We start from the raw sequence: 15,345 nt of genomic DNA on the forward strand, positions 1-15,345 counted from the left end.
AATAATCAAATTTAAATAACGACACCCACTTTATTAAAATCAGGACTGTGTGTGTTGAAAATACCGTTTCCTTATATAAAACGTCTTGTCTTTGTTTTGTAACTTGTGAAATTTGGACAACCCAAGTGTTAATCTGAACACCACGCCAAAGCGGTTAAACCATTTTAGCGAGCACCGTGTGCTGTTTAAGCATAATATTATTATACTCTAAATTCACAATTATTATTGTATTTTCCTTCCAAACAGCCGTGTGCCTAAATTGCATAACCGGCGCGCCGTTTGAAAGCGATTTAAATTTTATTATAATATATTTATTATGTTGGACGATAACAATAGCTGTGTTGTCCTTGTCAATAATGAACTTTCAATTTCCACAATAACCGTTTTTTTCCTGGTTGTAGTTTACTATATTAATCTGTGTCCGAGTCGGATGATAATAACATCATCGGGTAATAGAAAGTTTTCGTTAAATTGCAAGAAAATACAAAGAAAAACAACCAACTACTGTCACCAATAGTCTGTTGTTTGGTTGTTTTCTTATGCCTTCCATACTACATTGTACTAGTCGTTTTCTCGTTAGCCGGACGCCGTTTAGGTAAACCCAAATAGATTTGCTCGCATTTGTTTACACCGAAGAAACGTTTACTTAATTATTCCTGTGGGAATACCACCACCCCCTTTTGGGCAGTAGCAGTACCCCCAATTAATGTCACATCGAGCCTACGTTTTTCCCGAGGGGATTGAAAGAGGGTGGTTATTTTTTTAAATATTATTTTTAGAAAAAAGCGGTTTTAATGAATTCCGTCCACGTCAATTCGTTGTCAGGTTAATTAACATATTGTATATGTTTTATCGCTGAGGGTCATTCTGAAAATTTGCCCGAACGTAACGCTGGATGTCACAGTCGGCGGCGGCGGAGGAGGAACGAGGGGAGATAAAAATAGAGATAATATATTAGAGATAAGAGAAAAGAGAGTAGAGATTAGAGATAAAAATAGATATATGTATAAGAGAAAAGAGATAACGGATTAGAGATAATATATTAGAGATGATAGAGTTGCTAGATTTAGAGAAAATAGATTAAAGATAAGGTATAAGAGATAATAGATTAGAGATTAAAATAGATGTAATGGAAAAGAGATAAAACATAGAGATAAGGGATAATAGATTAAAGAAAAGAGATTAGAGATAAAATTGAGATAATGAATTAGAAATAATAGATGAGGGAAAAGAGATAAGAGATTAAAAAGTAGAGTTGATGGATTAGAAATGATAGATTGGAGATACTAGATTAGAGATAAAAATAGAGAGTGGACAAGATATTTGAGATAATAGATTAAAGAAAATAGATTAGAGATAAGATATTAGGGATACTAGATTAGAGATCAATGATAAGAGATTAGAGATAGGGAAAGTATCAAAAAATTCCAGGGTCCTATACTTGGATATAAAGACATATACATGTGCCTATGTATCCGCTTGTAGTGTGGATACTCTTAGTTTATTTTGAGTTTATATTTTCCTTTTTTTATAAGCTTCAGAGTTTTATTTTTTTCCATTTTTTTTTCTACTAGAAAAAGGTGGCAAAAAGATGATGCTTTCGCTGTGACGAAATTGTGATATTGTCCAACTTAAATTCGGTAAAAAGATAAGAATTTGGGCATAACCTAGTAAAGTATATCTTTGGGCATTTTTTTTTCGGACCATCCTAAGTAGTGAAAATGTTGTCAGGCAGAAACTGGAACCGCTGTGCTAAGACATGACATGTCTACAGTGTCAGCACATGAATAATGTGGGGATGGGGTGAGGCATGCTGATTGATTACTGATTTAAGTTAAAAATTGCGACCGTCATTTGCCGAGTAGGTCGATTTTTGTTTTGCGTAGTCACCTCAAGAGTTTAACAAATACATTTCGGGATCCTTCATATTTTACAAGACCTATACTATTGTGTGTACACAATCAATCATACACACACACACACAAAGCAACCCTTCACAAGTCTATTGCACGAGTAAATGTGGACGGTGGACCACAACCAGTAGGTCGGTTTTGTCTCGAATCTAAAAACGCCAATAAAGCATGAAACATTATATAATATGGTATTATTGTTAGGCAAGCGTTAGTCGATATATATTTACACACACACACATTAACCGATTTAAATAGCTCAAAGTATGACAATCACTATTTCCATGTGTTATATTATCAAACAATGTGTTTGTTAGTGATACGATTTGTTCACGTTCATCAATACTTACAAAGTCGTCGAGCATAAATCATTCCTAAGCTAAAAAGTTAATTAGACATTTCAGTTTACCGTTTGAGTTTGAGAAATTGCGATTAAACTAAGACAAAACGAGCGTCTTGCGCGTGAAATCGTTCGCCCTGTATATGCGGTTACCGCGTTGGTGGTTATTAGTGTGGTTAGTCAAAGCGAACTCACGATGGAAATGTCTTTTTACTGTGTTTTGCCGGCGGCGCGCCTGCACCATGCCGTACACGACCGTGGCCAGGCTGCTGATCTGACTGGGCTGACGGCTCAGGCTGTTGGCCACTGCTCCTTTCTTGCCCAGCACGAAGTGGGTCCTCATTTCGCCTTTGCCTTTGACGGCGATCGACCCGCGGAATTCGGTCTCGTAGCCTCTGTCCAACAGAATCTATAAAAATGTTCTTATCAATGTTTTGCGTCAAAGCGGTGATAATGGAAATGTGCGTTATCAGTTTATCATTAATTAGACCCTGTATGATGATGATAATAACATTAGCTCCTATTGCCGATACCGTTTATTCGATAACCATTAACCAGTACACTGGTAATAACCTGAACACATAACCACGATTGAGCAACAGTTACCATTAGATAACGACAAGTTTGGTGCAATCTGGCAGTAATATACAAGTAATAGGACCCTGGTACTTTCTCATATCGAATGTTTTACCTCTAATCTCTTACCTCACCTCCAGCATAAAAGTATATTTTTATTTTTGGAATTCTCGCAAGGCTCGACTTTTAGAACACAACCGTCTTTGGATGTATGTAGACTGTTGGTCGTATAATAGATAAATTATTGGTGGTTCAATAGGTCTGGTGATCATTTCCAATGGACTCGCTTATTAATCCATCACCGGTGTGCTTTAAATAATAATATGATGACGGTCAATCTATGCAAACGCAGTTATTTTTGGTCTCCATAAATTATGCATTGTTTTTCTCCTCCGCCCTAGATGGCCTTCAGCTTTCATCTATTTTTTCTTCATAACAACACTGTCCGCTATGTAACTTCAAAGACATGTGTATATATTATAAAAGGGATGGTCGGGTTGGTGGGAATCTTGGCTTCTATTCAGATAAATACGGACCACTGAGCGCAAAACGTACCCCGACGGACTCACAAATACAAATCACTATCGAAAGAGGAAAGATATTATAGATAAAATAGAGATAATGGATTAGAGATAATAGATTATAGAAAAGATATAAAAAAGATAAAAATAGAGATAATGGCTTAGACATAATACATTAGAGATTCTAGATTAAAGAAAAAATATTAGAGATAAAATAGAGATAATGAATAAGAGATAATAGATTAGAAAAAAGAGATAAGAGGTTTAAAAATTAGAAATAGTGGATTAGAAATAATAGATGAGGGAAAAGAGATTAATGGCTTAGACATACAAATAGAGATAATATATTAGATAAAAGATCTTAGGGATACTAGATTAGAGATAAAAGATAAGAGATTAGAGATGAGGAAAGTACCAACAAATTCCAGGGTCCTATACTTGGATATACAGACTTAAACGTGTGCCAATGTATCCGCTTGTAGTGTGGATACTCGTTAGTTTATTTTAGGGTTTACTTTTTCCATTATGTTTTAAATCGGTAATTGATGATTTTAAGGAAATTTATCAATTATCGGATTAAGACGGATGGAATTATTGGACTATACAAAGTCGAAGACAATGGCGATAAGTATGCTCAGATATTGTTTTGGGATTTGATCCGTATGATTTAATTTGTTGATGTTTGAAGAAGGTTCATGAATAATGTATAATAATAATGTTATATATATATATTTTTATATGGTTAAAACTTTTTTTGATCGAACCAGTGTACCATGCTGTAGCAAGCCGTTTCTTATACAGCTCATGCATAACAACTAAGTTTTTACAGTTGTTGCTATCTATAATGTATATGTCTGAACGTCAACCAATAACGTAATATAGCTAATATCAAATATTATTTAGAATAAAACGATAATATTTTATTTGGCTTTTTAATAGCGTTACACAGATCAACACCTTTCCTTTTGAAAATACTTAAATTTCTCTCTACTCGTTCGATGGGATGATTAAATTTAAACTTTGGGTTTTCTTTTTTTGTTATTTTTATGGCATTTTTTCGGACAATGATTGGACATATAAACTGCCACATGGATGTTTTGTGTTTCTGTGTCAACATACCGGAACACTGTATAAATAAGTTTCCTGTCCTTTAGAGGAATTGTTTGTACGAATAATTTTTTAACCGGACGTCAGTGCTGTGTAATTTTTCATCGGGTATTTTTTTTTTTTCATGTATTTATTATATTATAGTCTGTGGCGGTTTTTTTTTTTTTTTTAGATACTGGCATTACAGAATTTTAACGAGCTGTTCAGGGGGGCGAAAAATAGGGTCCATGCGGGTTTATTTGATTTGGAAAGTAACTTGTCAAGGGGTGTTTACACGTCCAAGTCATTAATTCCGGTGACGACAGGTGGAGATGGGAAAAATCGAGTTTTGGGATAACGCACACAGGACCGAGACCTGTTGGACCTAGTGGTCCTGTGTAATTATCTGAGTGCTGCTTACCTTGGCCGTGCTCTCCGGCACTTGTATCCTGCCCATGGCTCCCGTGGAATCCATCCTGGAAGCCTCGTTCACCGTGTTTCCCCAAATGTCGTACACGGGTTTCCGGGCTCCAATGACACCGCCCACCAGTGCGCCGCAGCTTATACCTGTCGCACACAAATTATAGACCATACAATGAATTTAATGTTGTACACAAAAGTAGGTATGTCTGTTGGTCGCAATAGATTACAAAAAAAAAAATGTAAATTTATGTAAACCTTTTGGATTATTGATAAAACCGGATAGAAACATCACAATATGACCAGAACGCGTTTCCGCTAAAAACTAAATTTCATAAAAAAAGCTACTTCAGTCGTTTCTTCAATTGTCGATTGAATAATAAGGAGATTTTTAAAAAAAATTACATTAATCGTTATCACATGTTTTATAGTCATAATTATACAGGGTGTCCCATTTTAAAATACTAATCGATTTTTCTCTAAAAATACTAATCCAATCAAAAAGTTGCTTATTAGAGACTTTTAGAGTACAAAAGGGGACGTTATAAAAATTTAAAAAATAGGGTCCAAAATTCAAAATGGCTGACTTACGGTCAAAAACGTGTTTTTTTTTAATGGAAACCATGTAATTTTTGTTAACCAAAGAAATGTTTTTATCAAAACTAACAACTTTTGTAGGGAAATTTTTTCGGTAAAACCCATAATTTGTAAATTAAGTATTTTTAGTTTTGTTATTTTGATGCATATGGTAACCTTGTTATGTGTAGTAACCTTGGTATGTGTGGTAACCTTGGTTTGTGTGGTAACCATGGTTTTTGTCTTTGTGATACACAGAAAAGAGGATAACCTTATCGGTAAAGATAATGATAAACATACCACGGTTACCACACATACCATGGTTACAACACATATTATGGTTACCACACAAACCAAGGTTACCACACATACCAAGTTATCACACATACCAAAGTTACTATAAATACCATGGTTACCACACATGCAAGGTTGCCATATGCATTAAAATAAAATAACAAAACTAAAAATAGCCAAAGATTCTTAATTTACAAATTATGGGTTTTACCGAAAAAAATTTTCTACAAAAGTTGTTAGTTTTGATAAGAACATTTCTTTGGTTAACAAAAAATACATGGTTTCCATTTAAAAAAAACACGTTTTTGACCGTAAGTCAGCCATTTTGAATTTTGGACCCTATTTTTTTTTTTTTATAACGTACCCCTTTGTACTCTAAAAGTCTCTAATAAGCAACTTTTTGATTGGATTAGTATTTTTAGAGAAAAATCTATTAGTATTTTAAAATTGGACACCCTGTATATTAGTAGCTATCGAATTGGGAATCGTTGATATGTTGAATGATTGCAGTTTGTTTATTTAGCCAACCTAAATCTGACATTGCTTAGGTACACATCGTTCTAAATCGTAGTTTTGGTAATTTTACATATTGACTTAGTTGAAATTTTGAACAATTCTTTGTATAATCATTATCATAACCTCTTTGACAAATGGTGATAACAGTGATAACAAACACTGTAGTATTTTTCTAATTGCTATTTACAATAATAATCTGGAAGAAAATTATTTTGGACTTAAATGTGTTTGGCATAAACGAGGTGGATATATTGTAAAATATAATATCTAAATTGAACGTCTTAGTATTTGAGATATAACTAATTTATTTAAGAACAACAAGATGTTTGAACTCAATAACACCGATCAATATACCTATCTACTTATCTTCACAAATCATTTAAACTTTTTGAATTTATATATTTTAATATTTTTGTTTAAATTCAACATTAGTGTTTTTTATGTCAATATTTTGAATTATAAGCTATTTTTTAAATAGGCTTACGGCTTAGTCGAAATTACAGTTGCTACTTATCATGTCTGTGTATTCTTACCGACTCTGAGCTGAAAGTTATTGAACGAGTGGACGTTAACGTCTTGCAAACTCTGTTTCATTGCCAACGCAAAGTCTACGAGGGCGCACAAATGACCGTATTCGTCTTCTCCTTCCTAAAAAAAATAAAACCGACATAATCATTTTAAACAGTTGTATACCAATTTTCGGCGGATCTTTTTCAGAGATAGACCTTTTTGAAAATAGATGCTACTGCCACCCCTCCCCCCCCCCACAAGAGTGAGTGTAATATAATATTTGAGGCGTTTAGAAGCCAAGCTGATTAACCCAATAAAATGAAGATGTTCAGGACAGACAGTTGAAGTTATTTGAAACAATGTATGCGAGTACAATTGCCAATTTTCTTAGCGCACTCTAGCGGTGAAACGTTCAACTATGGAGTTATTTATCTCGGCTGCTGAAAATTTCAAAACACTTTTTTCAATCCAACCATGCTATTATTCGCAATTTGAAAAAAAAAGTGGAGTTTATCAGATGGTTTGGCATCTGAGCGCCTCAATTATTGTATATTGAATGACATTTTTTCGATTACGTCGACGTCCCACATGAAAGCATGATCTAATCCGGTCGTCCCTTAGGCCTTATACAAGTAAGAATATATTTTATCAATAGCAGTGCTTTGATCATCAGCACAAGCACTTGGGGTCACGTATCCTTGGTCTACGCCGCCCACGTGTGATTTGGCCAAAATTAATAACAATATTATTTCTCTACTCACTTTTGCTATGGGATTGAGCCCGGACGCGGCCATGTAACTAGCGCCCACGGTCTTGATCTTCTCAATGGATTCGAACTTTGTTTCCGATAGCAGTTCGTCAAAGTCGGCTGTTTAATAAGAACAATATACATACATACAAATAATATACAACATATTATAAAAAAAAACCATATGACATTGTAATAGAATTTGCAAACAAAACGGCGGTGCTATTGCGGTGTTGTTAAATTCCCCGTGAAGTTTGCCGGATTGACAAGTGTGCAAGTATTTGTTTTCCCTTATTGCTTCGGCAATAAGAAACGGCCAATTTCCCGATTTAGACGTCGTACCACACACACACACACACATTAGACAAATGTATACCAATGTCTCAAGAGGTTATACCGATATTATAAAATAATATTATAGTTGTCAAACAACGCTCGTTTTAAATAATTGTAATTATTATTGTTCTACATTAACATACACACACACAAATATACAGAGTGTCCCATTTTAAAATACTAATCGATTTTTCTCCAAAAATACTAATCCAATAAAAAAAAAGACTTTTAGAGTACAAAGGGGGACGTTAAACAAATAAAAAATATGGTCCAAAATTCAAAATGGCCGACTTACGGTCAAAAACAAGTTTTTTTTTAAACGGAAACCATTTATATTTTTTGTTAACCGAACAAATATTCTCATCAAAAATAACAACTTTTGTAGGAAACATTTTTCACTAAAACCCATAACTTGTAAATTAAGTCTCTTTAGCTATTTTTAGTTTTGTTATTTTATTTTGATCCATATGGTAACTGTGTCATGTGTAGTATGGTAACCATGGTTTTGGTCTTTGTGATACACAGAAAAAAGGGATAACGTTAACGATAAAGATAATGATAATGTAATGGTAAGATTTGGTTAGGAAATGATGAACATACCGCGGTTACCACACATACCAAGGTTACCACACATACTAAAGTTACAACACATGACACGGTTACCATTTGTATCAAAACAAAATAACAAAACTAAAAATAGCTAAAGAGACTTAATTTACAAATTATGGGTTTTACCGATAAGAACATTTGTTTGGTTAACAACAAATACATGGTTTCCATTTAAAAAAAAAACATGTTTTTGACCGTAAGTCGGCCATTTTGAATTTTGGACCATATATTTTTTTTTAAACGTACCGTTTTGTACTCTAAAAGCTTATTATAAACAACTTTTTGATTTAATTCGTTTTTTTTGGAGAAAATTCGATTAGTATTTTAAATTAGGACACCTGTATAATTACAGATTTTTTTCGGGTGTCAAATGTCTAGCACATAAATCGTTCACTTAAGGTAATGGGCCCAAATACCCAAGCTAGAAAATGTTGCTCCTCTTCTGAGTGAGCACCGCGAGAAAAACAACACACTTGAAATTGACTCGCTCAAGAGTAGTCTAAAAATAAATTCCAAATTGTTTTTCATAGATATATTTCCAATGTCATCAGCCTAAGCAATCAAGAGACATCTAACCAATGTGTACTTTTAATTTAAATTGATTTCCGTATGATTATAATATATAATAATTATCACATTTGTTGATATATTATGTATTGATTTTTACAACTTTTAATTGCCATTTGTACGGAAACGGTCAGCCGGAAACGTTTGCAACGGATAAAATATATATATTTTAATGTACAAATTATTGTACCTACTACTCAATTGGAATTTTTTCAATCAAACGTTTCTCGTGGGATGGATAACGTATGTTATATAGTGTTATGTCATTGCGTACTTGACTGACTCCTCGACTGGATAATAATAATAATTATTTATCAAACGAGGTTGTTCCAGGTGGTAGCGGGTTGTATAATACTAAATACCAATCGACGAGATTCGTCGAGTATGATGTGTGTGGGCGTGCACACGAGATGTTTCACGAATTCGTTGTATATAAATGCCGACGAATAAACTTAACGAACCGAAGGCACGTGTAGGATTTATGTTTATTACTTCACACGGCCCAATTAACCTATCTCTCCGCAAACTCACCGATGATTTCGTTTAGCAACCTGATGCATTCCATGCCTTTGTTTATGTCCTCCGAATAAAATTCTGTGAAATTCGGTATACTGGCGAACATGACGCCGACCTTATCGATTGACTGCGAGTACAGCTCCTGTGGAAAATACACAACGTGCCGTATATATATATTTTGTTCAATCAAAACCTTTCCCCACGTTTTTGGCAGGCCCGTGTGTGTTGCTTTTCAAAAGTGTAATACGAACAGTGAAAAAATCGTTTGTACTTTTTATTTCGGCGCACGAGTCTCCTCAAAGAGATCCAATATCGAGCGGGGTAACAAGTGGTGGTTTGAAAAAAAAAACACTTTAAATAGGTTGTATAATTTAAATACATAACATTTGGTCGCCCCCAATGTTATATGCCAGCTAGATGTCTCCCGGTTTTGATGTGATTCTGTGTCTGAAATTTCTATGTATTCCCCGAGGAGTCCATTATATATATACAGCTAAAGTAAATATTGTTAAAACTGATTACATCCCGGATTCGTTTTACCGTCTCATTTACACAATAAGCATTACCGATTTTCTTTAACAATGGAAAAATAAATCATAAATTATTCATGCTGTTGTGTACATTATTTTTCTTTTATATATTACACACTTTTATCAATAATAATAAAAATTGAAAAAAATACGGGTTTTTATTAAATAAATTAAACTACAATAATACCTGGATAACGATTATGAAATATGAGAAGATTCTAGATGTTCTTTTTTTCATTTTATATTGATCAATCCAATATTTTGTGTACACAATTAATATGATGTTTGTTTGTTAGCATCTACAATATATTTTGGGCATGATATTTTTAAAACATAACAAATCGGTGCAACTAAACAAACGGAGCTTCGGCCCTTATATGTACATCTATATGCTGAATTCATGGTCGAACTACAGAAGGTGAAATTAGAGAACATGCCAATAATTCTAAGTTTTAAAAAATGTACTTGGAATCGGGTTTATCCTTTTTTTTTTATTTGTATTTTATCCTCGATAAAAATTAAAGTCCAAATCATTCGGTTCTAACTACCTATTTCAGAGTTGGAAAACGAGCTGGTAGTTTTTTTTTTAAGTCTGACAAATATGCGGGAAAAGTAGTTTTGTTTAATCACTCTTTGAGCTGTTAGTGTTCTTAAGTGTACATACATTATGGTTACGATATTTTTCGTAACAATATTCAATTTGAAATATTTACACGGTTCACATTAATACAAATTGGTTTAGCCGAAAATGCATCTTCAGGGCTGTGTTGCTAGGTCCGCTGCTGCCTGTATACTGAAGCGATCGTCTGGCGGTCGTAGGTTTATATAATATGGCGACGCGTGGTCTACCCCCACTATTTATATTATTGCTGCCCCGTTCTACCCGCCGTCCTACCCCTCTCCATGGACTTATCTCGCTCTTCTCCGCCCCACTTGCCTTCACTTCTCTCTCAACGTTTACCGCGACTGCGCGTTTTCGTGGACCTCTCATTACTGGTTTAAGAGTTGTAAGCCGTGTAAATATTTCAAACAGACCCTGTACAAACTTCGACCAATGAATGGTTGGGTTTCAAACGACTGTAGTTTGTGAAGTATTGGACCTACAACGCTCTGGTAAGGCTTGAGTGAAAGAGGGAGTTGTCAAGTTTCGAATTATTGCCACTAGATGTACCACGAGTCCTACGAGCCCTACCAGAGTGCTGCTGTGAGTCCAATACTCCACAACCTACAGCCGTTTGAAACCCCACCATTCTTTTTGAGACACCCTGAACTATACTCACGTCTGTGGTGTGCCTGCGGGAGGAAGACAGGAAATGATGGGCCACGTGGTCCGGCAGTATGTTGCGCAACAGCTGTCGGTTGTTCGACCGGGTCTCGCGCATTTCCGTCAGCTCCCGTTCGGCCTCGCGTTTCCACAGGAAGTCCAGGCGAGACGTGACCTCCACCAGCCGAGCGTGGTACGCGACCAGCACCAGGAACACGACCAACAGCACTAGCATTTGCGACGACAGCGGCATGGTCCGGTGGTCGGTGTCGTTCTGGGTGAACACCTGAGGATAGGCGACGGACGTGAGCCCCGTGTACACCGCCACCATAATCGAGGCCAGCAGGGTTTTCACGAGGAAATACAGTTTCAGGGTAGTGGCCAGCGCTATCAGGCACAGCACCCAAGTGAACACCAGGTATTCCGGATGAACGCAGTCTGTGTTTTCGTCCTTATCGTCAAGCGTGATCGCGTCCCGGTCGTCGTTTTTGAAATCGCTTTTGGACGATTTCTTGCGGATCATGTGCTCGTCCGGTGTGAATATCTGCAACAGCGCAGTATCGTGACGTTAATTTGTATACTACTACTACTACTACGTGTAATGCGCACTGCACACGCCATCGGTCGATCTGGAATCGCTATAATAATAATTATACCCCGTCATGACCTCCTCTGCACGGAAGTACATAGGAACATGTAAATGTCTTAATATACAAGTATAGGTCCCTGGTACTTTCTAATATCCAATGTTTTATCTCTAATCTCTTACTTCACCTCCAGCATTCAGCTGGACCATCTCAGCAACCAGCTGTACCATCTCAGCAACCAGCTCTAACTTCTTATCTCTAATCTATTATCTCTATTTTTTTATCTCTTATCTCTAATATCTTATCTATATATTGACATTTTATGTTTTTGCTTTGGCGCACGACCGGCAAAATCGACAGCTTTTATCATAACGAAAATGTCTGATGAGTTATCTGATAAGAGAGATAAGAGAGATACGAGATTAGAGATAAAATGTCTCCCGTGGTTGTGGTCTCGTACGCAAGCTGTTGTAAAGGGATCAATATGGAGTTGGAGAAGGGGATGGAGTTTTATCTCTAATCTATAATATCTAATCTAATATCTCTAATGCAATATATTTATTATTTTTTTTAATCTCTAATCCATTATCCCTATTATTTAATATCTAATTCATTATCTCCCATCTCTTTTCTCTAATATATTACTACTAATCTCTTTTTTCTAATATACTATATCTAATCTCTTATCACTTACCTCACCTCCAGCATCCATATGGACCATCTCAACATCCAGCTGGACCATCTCTTAACTCTAATCTCTTTTCTATTTCTAAGCATTAAACATTATTTATAAGCTGTTTGGTTCACAAAACAACCGATAGATCGCGCCACACGCACAAATTTTCCTGGGTAACGTTCAGCGTGCGTCACAGATTTCCCGATTGGCACCCAGCCCAAAAACATAATATCCATGTTATCACTCACCAGACTCAGCGTGGAAGAGAAACATATGAGGCCGACTACAGCGCAAATGAACATGGTTCGCCTGAACCGGTTTTGTACGAGCACCGAAGACATCCTTTGCAAGGCGGACGGCAGGTGCATGAACTCTTCGGCCATGACCAAAGTCAACGCGGCGCAGAGCACTACCGTGGTAAAAGCCAGCGCCACCAGTAGTTTCATACACCTGGGCAACATGATTGTCTGACAGCAAACGACCAGCAGCCATATGATGAAACAACAAGCCATGTTCGACTTGAACATGTCTTCGCGCAATTGGCAAAACTATAAAGGAGACGAAATAGATTTCACGATAAAGACAATTGATTTTCAAGTCGGGTAATATTCGGTTGTACAATTAAAAAATAATAAGTTTAAGGAACACAGCTCACTTTAATTTCTATGTCTGCCTGCTTAAACCTCAAAGTCCACCGATCAATATTTTCATTCCTCATCCTTTCGTTGCTCTCGACTTCAATGCAATGGTCCATGATGTCTTCGGCGTGTTCGACATCGCCTTCTATGGTAATAGGCGTGCCGCATTCGCCGTCGTCGTTTTCCAATTCTTGATCACTGGTGTTTAGCTGAAATTACAATTGTGTGTTATATTTTATTGTTTTTCAAAGTCTAGCTAATTTAGAAATTACATTCTCGAACGGTATTTCAGGTGTCCACTCGTTGCCTTTGGTGTCGTCGATGTACTCTTCTATAGATCATATTGTGTTAATATTATTACCTATTTAATATGTTTCAAGTACATCGTTTACCTAATTTTGGCGATATTAATTTATGCGTGTTTGCGTTTATGCTTAATTTCTCATCCGACCACAGACGAGGTCTACAACTAGTGACTTTTTGAAATTTCCTCTGCCCACGACACGGTTCTTGTTCTTTGATCAAGAACGTTTCGATACCGTGGTCCTTTTGTTAAAAACAGTATTTCATTAGTATTGGCTTAACGCTTTTTTCTTCAATTTACCCTTAGATAGGAGTCTCTGTTTTCACCGTGACCCGGCTCCGTGTCGTACGCCTCTTCCAGGCAGTCCAGAGTCGCTTTGGATATGTGCACCCGCCTAAAACGCACCGTAGCACGCAATATTATCATCACATTGAACTCATCCATTAGTGTCATTAGTGTGGAATACCTACCCAGGTATTCCTCCGGATTCCAAGTGATTAGCTAAGGTCACGTCGTAGGACCATACGTCGAACTGCCATTTTCTAAGACCCAAAACTCCACAAAGGACCGACCCCGAATGAATGCCGATTCGCATGTTCAAATCGACCTGTTTTAATTCAACACAATTATTTCTAATCATAATTCATAACGCATGCACACTAGTGTGTATGTATAGTAATTTCCTCACGTTGAGCTTGTTCCTCACGTCTTTTATAGCGTTTATCATGTGCAAACCCATTTCTACACAGCATACGGCATGGTCCTGCCTGGTCTGAGGAAGACCGGACACGCAGTAATAACAATCGCCCAAGAGTTTGATGCGAAGACAGTGGTTTTCCTTAAAAAAAAAAAAGTAGGATATTATCAAAACTAATTTACCAACTCTTCGACCTAATACGAACTTACTGCTGCCAGTTTGTCAAAGTTGGCGAATAAATCGTTCAACACTCTCACTAATTCCTGTGCACAAGTATGACTCGCCCACTCTAATTTGTAACAACGTTGGACATAATAGTGTTAATATTATAATATTATAGTTTATTAATTTACAAGTGCGTGGTGGGGCTAACATGATGAAATTATCATAGCATATTTTAACAGACCTGTGAACCCTTTTATGTCGGCGAAAAGGATGCTGACGTTCTCGTAACGGTGAATGTAAATTCTATGAAATTGATTTGGCATAAAAGGGCCTTTGTCCGTCTCCGAAGCAATGTCTTTAATGATCTCCCTTGCAACGAAATCCGGCAAAACTGTGTGAAACATAAATCATCAATGCAACGATCATTGTCGATTTGAAAAGTCAAAATATGATGTAGGTACCGGAAAGTAAAAGTTTTTCTTGTTGTTCGTTTTCTTTTTGCGTTTTAAACCGAGCCTCGGTAGATCTGTGTGTTTCCAAAAATGCCTTTCTTTGACTCCTATCCGTCAAATACTTTGTGTACATCCCGGCAAAGTTGACGGCCGCGTACAGCAAGGCCATAGCGGTCAGTTGTCGAGCCACACACAAAGCGTTCTGCACAAAGCGAATAGAAAAATAAGTCGTACTTGGACTTGGACAATAATAAAGATGAATTTGTTTGAAGGTCTAAAGTGTGTTCCTTCGTATGAGCTGAGATTCTGTGTACGAGAGGGGCGAAGGAGAAGATAATCTCCATTTTACACCAGGTGGAAACAAACTAATGCCGAGTTGTATCAAATATTTACACAGAGATAAACTCGTTTAACTGGAGTTAAAATAAATTCTGTTGCATAAACCATGTTTTAAATGTTATCTGTTGTTAAAAGTGTACTTTATCATAAATTAGAGGGTCATTTATC

At 36.3% G+C, this 15,345-nt stretch overlaps 1 protein-coding gene across 3 annotated transcripts in view; it reads right to left on the reverse strand.

The window, feature by feature from the left end:
* The window catches only part of LOC126842289 (adenylyl cyclase 78C), a 79,974-nt gene that overhangs the window by 2,473 nt on the left and 62,156 nt on the right, over positions 1–15,345 (reverse strand). For 2 of the 3 annotated variants that reach the window (XM_050579228.1, XM_050579221.1), the window contains exons 8-23: positions 14,848–15,040; positions 14,628–14,777; positions 14,431–14,510; positions 14,213–14,362; positions 13,995–14,131; positions 13,825–13,918; positions 13,613–13,766; positions 13,493–13,551; positions 13,238–13,429; positions 12,831–13,130; positions 11,336–11,863; positions 9,541–9,667; positions 7,511–7,617; positions 6,773–6,887; positions 4,855–5,000; positions 2,446–2,659 (exon numbers count right to left, since the gene is read on the reverse strand). In XM_050579228.1, the coding sequence (XP_050435185.1) occupies positions 2,446–2,659; positions 4,855–5,000; positions 6,773–6,887; positions 7,511–7,617; positions 9,541–9,667; positions 11,336–11,863; positions 12,831–13,130; positions 13,238–13,429; positions 13,493–13,551; positions 13,613–13,766; positions 13,825–13,918; positions 13,995–14,131; positions 14,213–14,362; positions 14,431–14,510; positions 14,628–14,777; positions 14,848–15,040 (2,746 nt within the window). The remainder of the gene's footprint in view (positions 1–2,445; positions 2,660–4,854; positions 5,001–6,772; positions 6,888–7,510; positions 7,618–9,540; positions 9,668–11,335; positions 11,864–12,830; positions 13,131–13,237; positions 13,430–13,492; positions 13,552–13,612; positions 13,767–13,824; positions 13,919–13,994; positions 14,132–14,212; positions 14,363–14,430; positions 14,511–14,627; positions 14,778–14,847; positions 15,041–15,345) is intronic. The other variant, XM_050579236.1, reaches the window with a different exon arrangement.

The sequence above is a fragment of the Adelges cooleyi genome, unplaced genomic scaffold (genome assembly GCF_023614345.1).
Source record: "Adelges cooleyi isolate 19-005CV unplaced genomic scaffold, UGA_ACOO_1.1 ACOO_flye_CR_arks_rails_tigmint_CR_PRNA_108, whole genome shotgun sequence".
In the NCBI taxonomy this organism is placed as follows: Eukaryota; Metazoa; Arthropoda; class Insecta; order Hemiptera; family Adelgidae; genus Adelges; species Adelges cooleyi.